Here is an 8739-nt window from a genome sequence, read left to right on the forward strand (position 1 = left end):
ATAACACATATTTCTAGCAAAAAAAAAAAAATATAACACATATTTAAAAAAATCACATAGAAAACTAATTAGGATGTACGTAAAATGTTTACTTAATGATATATTTGAGGAAAAGTATTTCAGTAGAGTAAAAAAAAGTAGTCAAACACATGTAACTTAAATTATATAGATGATTGTAAAAAAATTACTCGAGTAAGAACATATTTGTAAAAAATATTGCCTGAGAAATTAGAGAAGAGAAAAAGAATTTAACAGAGGAGAGAAAGAAAAAGAATTTAACATATACGTGAAAGTTGAAAATGAGAAGAAACAAAAAAAAAAAAAAGTAAGAAAAGAAAAAAGAGTATGTAAATAAAAAATAATTGATGATCAAATTAGAATAAAAGTAAGAAAAGAAAAATGAAAAAAAAAACGCGGGAAACGTGTTACCCACGCGTCAAAAATGGTGAAGTGAATGGGGCCTAATTTTTTTTTTTCCATTCATTTTCTATCTGTCCATGCATATGCGATATTCAACAAAAACGGACATTTTGATTGAAGCGTTTAGAAATCATTTAACATACATAAAAAAGAGCCGATGATACTTCATCTTTATCCTTTAAGTAACCGAGAGTTTCATTACCTTTTTTTTCTCTCTCTCTTTTAACCTTTTTTTTCCTCATTATCTTATATAATTCATCCTCATTTTCTTTCTCTGTACATAGTCTTATATTTAGAATTAATTATAAAAGTTCTCTTGAACTATAATTTTTGTAACACTTTATCTTTTAATAGAAGCCTTTTTGATAGAAGCCTTAATGGTAAGAGATTTTTTTTTAAACGTTTTGTATTTTGGAGGAAACAGTTGTTGCGTTTAAAGATTAAGAGACAAAATGTTATAAGAATCATAGAAGGAGGAGGGTGGAGAATATTTTTGTAATTAATCCTATATTTTAAGATGTGTCCATTAAAATACCTTTTTCTCGGTTAACATATTAATATAGTTTTTTTTGTAATATACTCTTACTTAAATATCTCTCTCCTCATTTAACCACCTTAATTAGTTTTCTTTTTCCTTTATACTAAATATGATCTATGAATCTTTACATACATAAAAAAAAAAATCAAGTTACGGCTTGTTATTTTGTAAGACTTGAGTTATGACTTGAGTTTTGTATGGGAGTGAAAAACATTACAGTAAAAAAGTTAAATTTGAGTTTTTATAAAAAAAAATATTATAGTAATATAATTTGAGTTATGAAATAAACAATACCCTAAAAGTCTTTTTCTATTCACCATCCTCTACTTGATAAGTTTCAACTCTCATCTTTTTTGCTTTTTTTTTCTTTACTTTTTTAAATTCATTTTTTGGTCCTTTGTCCCCTATTCCTTTTTTTTTCTTTATGCTTTTTTTTTTTGCTGAAAACTACTCTACAGTTGAGTTACTACCACGAGTTTTTTGAAATACTTTCCAAAAGCACTTTTATCGTGTAATTTTTATTTGATATGGTTTTTTACTTGATTGGGGTGAGTTTAGAATTATTGTGCTTTTAAGATAATCGCTATTTTTATTTAAAATAAAAAATAAAAACAGAAGTAAAATTTAAAAGTTATAGGGCACATTTAGAACTCGTTTCAAAATGATTTTATTTTTTATATGAAAATAAAAATGAAAACATTTTCAATCTTAGACAAAAATTATTTTTAAAAATGCGTTTTGTAGTTTTATCAAGAGATTATTTTCAGTATAAAAAATTCATTAATGTCTCTCTTTCTCTCTCTGCTCGAGAGAGGAGAAAACAAAAATAAAAAATGAAAAACGAATAAAAATCGTTTTTTATTTTTCTCTCATTTTATACTAAATTAAAAAATTATTTTTATTTCTCTTTTTTGTCTTTATTGTACTAAACGTCGTTTTAAAAACGTTTTTATTATTTTTTTTAAAAACGTAAAAAATAAAAATAGGATAAATTCTAAACGTGGTAATAAATTTCAAGTTCGCCAAATAAATTACAAAGTACATTGGATTTTGTGTAAAATACTTTAATGAATTGTAAATGAAATCCCAAATATACCCTTACTCCTGTTAAAATAATTTTTCAAATGTGCATCTATTCAATTTTTTTTCTTGTCAAATCCTATACGGTAAAACGTGCCGCACGTTACCAAACTATTTAATATAAAAGTGGTAATATGTTCATTTTCTTTTTAATATAAAGTGGTAATATGTTTATTTTCTTTTTGTTCCTCCACGTCACTCATCCCATTTCGTTCCCTTTATTTTGTTTTGCTTATCTTCTTTTTCAATATTTTTTCCATTAATTATCTGATACCCTTTTCCCTCATTCTTGTGTCATTATAATTCTTATATTTTAAGATGTGTTTTGCCTTCTTTTTTTTTTTTTTTTTTTTTTTTTTTTTTTTGTTGTTGTTGCAATTTTCCTCATGCTTTCTTTCCCCCTCCCTTTTCTTTTGCTTTCTAATTTTGGTAAAAGAAAATAGGGTAGCAAAAAAATTTAAACAATGGTCCTCCTGAAACAAATGGGTTCTAACTGTTTAAATCAAAACGAGTTTTATTTTAACGAAAATGGTAAAAAAGTTATAAAATAAACTAAAAACACTTAAAATTATTGTATAAATAAATTCATCATTATACAAGTAATTCAAACACGACAATACGTGCAAAATACGTTCTAAAATTTGTCATGAATTAAAAATGCGAATCAATTCATTTCATTCAATACAATCGCATTCAAAAGAATACGTCTTTTGTGCAGCATGTAAAAACATCACACGCCAAGGGTCAAAACAAAAAATAATAAACAAACAAGATAAAAAACTAAAAAAGTCATCATTAGAGGAACATTATTTTATTTTTGTTACTATTATAAATTTATGTCATGTCACTAGTAATCGGCAAGTTTTCTTTTCATAACTTGAGGTTATATTTTATAATTTACAGGTTATTTTTTATAGTGACATCAAAATTTTATATAGTGGTATAAATAATAAAATTAGAAAAAAACACTATTTAAACTTGAAATTTTTCCAACAAAAAATAAATCTCCGGGTCGGTTGGCTTTTGGAGTAGGTTCATATTTGCACGATCCATTTCTGATATTATTGAAAAGAAGAGGTACCCTCCATTTTGTTGGTATAGCTTCCATTCACATGCAGTGATGCAACGAGCTTCCATTATTAAAATTATACTTTTTTACGGAAGGAAAAAAAAAAGAAGGCAAAACTAGCGAAAGCAAACAGTGCCTTCCCAGTCCCACTAGAATCACGCCGTCTATAAATTAGCACTCCCACAACTTTCAAATACACACAACAAACATCATAAACGTATAGGCCCGGGGTTTTTTCTCTGCTTCTCTCTCTATCTGAAAGAATAAAATGGAGAGAGACGATCATAAACCAACGTTAACAGCTCCATTGATTCAAATTTGTGAAGAAAATGGGCTCAACAATGGAAGTGGCGGAGTTCATGACAAGGGTTTTAAGAGGAAGGAAATTCTTGAAGAAGTAAAGAAGCAGTTATGGCTAGCAGGGCCTATGATATCTGTGGGTCTATTGCAGTATTTCTTGCAGATGATATCGATCATGTTTGTCGGTCATCTTGGTGAAATACCTCTCTCTGGTGCTTCCATGGCCACTTCCTTTGCAACAGTCACCGGATTCAGCTTGTTGGTGAGTTGGATCAAGGCTTCTTATTATTTTTCTGTCAAGATGTTCAACAAGGATAGAAAAATTCTATAGAAAAGAGTCAATTAGAAATGATTTGTCTCTCTTTGTTTTTTTTTGTTTTTTGTTTTTTTGATATGGTAGCCATGGATTTATTACGTGAAATTCTTAATTGTTTGTTGATTCCAAGTAATTTTTATGCCTGTTATTTATGATTTATTTTTATGTTTTGCTTGTCTAAGTAGCTGGGAATGGCCGGTGCATTAGAGACCTTATCAGGGCAGGCATATGGGGCAAAGCAATATCATTTGATGAGCGTCTATATGCAGCGATCCATGATTGTTCTTTTACTTGTTAGCATACCTCTTGCTGTTATTTGGGCAAACACAGAGCCTATTCTAGCTGCTGTAGGTCAAGAGGCTGATATCGCTGCAGAAGCCGGTCGATATGCTCGTGTTATGATCCCGAGCCTTTTTGCCTATGGCCTTCTTCAGTGCCTAATCAGGTTCTTACAAACACAAAACATTGTTTTCCCCATGGTGGTTTGCGCTGGAATTGCAACTGTGCTACATATATTTTGGTGTTGGGTTCTGGTATTGAAATCTGGACTTGGAAGCAGCGGAGCCGCCTTGGCAAACAACATATCTTATTGGATCAATGTGCTGTTGTTAGCTCTTTATGTGAAGTTCTCTTCTTCATGTTCAAAAACATGGACTGGACTATCCAGTCTGGCCTTTCAAAATATTCTTGCTTTTGTTAGACTTGCCATTCCTTCAGCTATCATGACTTGGTAAGTTATAAGGAGCATAAAATTTCTTAAAGAACTTGTGTTTTTAGACCATAAGTCTCATTTCGGTCGATCCTAACGCTTTTTTTTTTTTTTTTTTCGGATGATGTTGATCAGCTTGGAAATGTGGTCTTTTGAAATGGTGGTTCTTTTATCTGGGCTACTTCCTAATCCAGAGTTAGAAACGTCTGTGCTCTCCGTTAGGTTGGTTTATAATTTTGATATTGAAGTGATACAAGTCAGAACTTGAAGTGAATGCCTACTATTTAGGATCATAAATCTTGAAATTCTACTCACAGTCTAAAACTATTTCTAGCTTAAATACAGCTGCGACAGTGTGGATGATTCCTTTTGGACTCGGTCTAGCAGTGAGGTGAGCTATGATATACAGAATCTCTCTCCTTAATGATTTTTTTTTAATTTCCCATAAGAAGTTAATAATATACATATATTGTTTTTGAGCACTGTCATTAGCGCTGTTTTAGACCCCATTCATTGCACCGATTCGAGTTTAGAATTCGAGTTTTGTTATAGTAAAAAGCTCTCAGAAATAATCACATTTAACTTTTTTACTACAATTAAAAGTTCTCACATAAAATCACATATCAACTCGAATCAGCAAACTAAACGGGCCCTTAGAATGTGAGCATAGTAGACCTTATTTATTTATTTATTTATTTATTATAACAGCACTAGGGTCTCGAATGAATTAGGAGCAGGGCGTCCAGAAGCAGCTCGTTTAGCGGTTTGTATTGTAGTGGCCATGGCCATTACTGAGGGTTTATTGGTGGGGTTAGTCCTTGTACTGATACGCAAAATCTGGGGATACGCTTATAGCAATGAAGTAGAAGTGGTGAATTATCTAGCAGAAATGATGCCAATTCTTGCAGTGGCCAACTTTCTAGACGGATTGCAGGGTGTTCTTTCAGGTTTCGTAACTTTCCCTAGCTTCATAAATCAACGTCATTTTAGACATTTTCTTTTAGGCTCATAATCACAAGGAGAGAAATCAGAGATAAATAAATTGCTATGGTGCATCTAACTAAACAAACTCTGCAAGCTAAAAGGGAAAATAAAGTAAAAAAAAAAAAAAAAAAAGAGGGTTTGAAAGCTACTTTTTGTCGATGTTGTAGTTGAGTGACCTACAAGAATTAGTGACCCCAAATTTAGAACGACATCACTTGACAGATCCTAACTCACAATCATAATTTGCACTCTAATGCTAAATAAAAACAGATTTGGTGATCCTCACAGTTAGATAAGGACTGAGATTGTTTTAGGTACTGATCATGCTACATAAAAAAAAAAAAAAAAAAAAAAAAAAAAAAAAAAAAAACAAAGTTGGTGAAAGGGGATGTTGATGTAAAACCTTTTAGTTAAAATGATGTAAAACCTTTCATTCCAGGTACTGCTAGAGGATGTGGGTGGCAGAAGATTGGAGCATATGTGAATCTTGGATCATACTATTTAGTTGGAATTCCGTTGGCCGTCGTATTTGCTTTCGTCTTTCACATTGGCGGAAAGGTTTCCTCTTCATGCCTTTTCCCATACTACACGCTTACATTTCGACAAACAAATAATAACGTGATTTTCTGATAAATAATGTTCGCTTCTTTATTTCTGAGTAGGGTCTGTGGTTGGGGATAATATGCGCGCTAATTGCTCAAGTTTTATCTCTTCTTGCTATCACCATAAAAACCAACTGGGAGAAAGAAGTAACATCTCTCTCTTTCTCTCTATTTTCATATTCTTTGCATTTATTTTCCTCATATGACTCAATAATTGGATTTTGTTTAGGCTAACAAGGCTACAGAGAGAATCTGTGATTCAGCAGTTCCAGTTGATTTGGTCTCATGAAGCTTATCAGTGACCAAAAACAGAAAATCACGGTGAAAAGATTTGACACGCTTGAAGTGTTGGGGCTTATTAAAGCATTGATATTGCAGAAATTTGTATTCCGTAAGCCTAATTTGTACACAATAAGATCTATGTCCTTTTATCCTTTAAGAAAGTAAGAACATGGGTTATAAGTTTTGGTCAGAACACTTCTACGAGTACGCTGTTTTACTGTCACCGAGGCATGGATATCAATTATTTTTTAGGCACAAAATCATAGTCCACTTTTTCATCTTGGGGACAATTTCCTTCTATTTTGTGCATGAAATTACCCCATCCTTTACACTATTTTTTCATTTATTCATCCACCATTGTTCAAATCACCTTTTGATCCTAGCCCTCCATTTCAAATAAGAACATTTTCCTAGATTTTAGCGTATCATAGTTGGTAAAGACAATAGAGATGCCAACCTAGTTGAATTGACAATTTAAAACGTCAATTTAATTCAAGCTCTGGACTTGCCATACTTTTAATATTATGGGTCCATACCCGATTTATGGACATCCTTGGAATTTATTTTGTCACTCTTGGGTAATTTTTAATACTTGTCACACTTGCTTAAAAAGTACATTTACAATTTGGTGATCACTTCTATTATCAATTTAAGAATTAAGAGGCACACATCAATGTATGATCGTTAATTAGTTGATCACCCATTAGCTTTAAAGTTATAATTTTTTTATTTTATGGAAACGTCACAATTTTTTTTAATTGCAAGATTTGGCATATGAATTTCCTCATAAGTTACAATATTTTTAATTGCAAAGAGATGTAATAATGAGGAAATTCATATGCTAAATCTTGATCAAATCCAAGATTAACATAACAAATTTTCCCGGCCATTACAAATTAAGGTTGCACGCTAGAAGGAAGGAGTTTTTATTTTGCGAGTGAAATACATTTTGTATATCCAAGATGTTATGGGGTCACTCTTGGTGCTGCTCAAATGACTTCATCTATGGTACATAACCTCAAAGCTTAAACCGGCAGTCGGTGATCCTCTCAATAATCGTTCAAAGGATAGAAGGTTTTTTTTTTTTTGGATGCCTCATTTATCTCATTATCACAAGCCAAGACATATCTGTTGAAATGTTATTATGTGAACTTCCATAATCATAACGATACACTCTAATATGAGTTAAAGCATATTATGGACATCTTTGTTGTTTGGATTTTAATTATGCATGCATGCCAAATATAGTTCATAAAATGGACTAATTTTACTTATCGTGTGAGGCCCATGAGTTCACCTTGCTTAAAATATTTCAGTTAGCCTATTAAACTGAATAACTCTCTATGTGGCTTTACCCAATAGGTTTAGGGTAAACATTCCTTTGACATACAAATGTATCTCCACATACACTATTACATTTATTTGTTTCTAACGGTTTTCTTTTGCAGACTCCTTGTAATTCGAACACATGACAGGGACTATAATTCAAACACCACGGGAGGTATGATTTTTTTTATTACATATACTAAAGATAGATTAACAATCTTGGGCGATATTAGTCTTGGTGAATTTGATTATGTTATTATCTTTAATTTTCCAACAATTCATATTTTGTTCATGTTCAAAGCAAGTTCATGCAGGAACTGCATGCGAAGCCATATCTTGATGCGTCTCTTCAAATTTTGTGATACTTAAAAGCACCCCTAGGAAAGGTTTGTTCTAATAGAACAATTTAAAACTGGTTGGATTTTGTGATGCAAAGTGAGAGAGTTGTGACCCAACTGTTAAGGATAAAATGTCCGTGTCCCACATCATATGAATACAAACTTAATCACAGCCATATACGAATATTAGACTACTCTACTTAAATTGGTTAACCTTTTAAGATGAAAGCTCAATACTTTATAAAATGCAATTCTTCTCCCTCACTTCTCTCTTCAAACTCTAATACCAACAAGAAAATTTGCAACCATAATACACCGTGTTTTCCTTGAATGTCACTCAGTTTTAAAAAAAAACTAGAAGAAAACTATTATATCTCGCTCGTAAGGAGATGCCGACAATAGAATTATGGCTTTCATCACTTGTGAGTTTGTTTGGTTGAGATATATTCTTCAAAATTTTCAAGTTACAGATTTGTGAGCAACAAAAAGATGCATTGTGATAATCAGACATCCGTGCACATAGCGACAAAAGCAGTCTTTCATGGACGTGGCAAGTATATTCAGTTAGATTGTCATATAGTCAGAGAAAATTAAGTAAAAAGATATATATATATATATATATATATATATATATATATATATATATTACATCATTGTGATAATCAGACATCCGTGCACATAGCGACAAAAGCAGTCTTTCATGGACGTGGCAAGTATATTCAGTTAGATTGTCATATAGTCAGAGAAAATTAAGTAAAAAGATATATATATATAT

At 31.4% G+C, this 8739-nt stretch overlaps 1 protein-coding gene across 1 annotated transcript; it reads left to right on the top strand.

Annotated features, from left to right (window-relative positions):
- The first annotated feature begins 3272 nt into the window (after positions 1–3272).
- Positions 3273–6715, top strand: LOC21403781 (protein DETOXIFICATION 16). The gene is made up of 8 exons (XM_024167545.1): positions 3273–3669; positions 3909–4453; positions 4568–4654; positions 4767–4823; positions 5141–5379; positions 5856–5974; positions 6079–6165; positions 6248–6715. Exons 1-8 carry the CDS (start codon positions 3376–3378, stop codon positions 6305–6307), a joined length of 1488 nt encoding a protein of 495 aa, XP_024023313.1. The 5' UTR covers positions 3273–3375; the 3' UTR covers positions 6308–6715.
- The last annotated feature ends 2024 nt before the right edge of the window (positions 6716–8739 follow it).

The sequence above is a fragment of the Morus notabilis genome, unplaced genomic scaffold, assembly GCF_000414095.1.
Source record: "Morus notabilis unplaced genomic scaffold, ASM41409v2 Scaffold409, whole genome shotgun sequence".
Classification (NCBI taxonomy): Eukaryota; Viridiplantae; Streptophyta; class Magnoliopsida; order Rosales; family Moraceae; genus Morus; species Morus notabilis.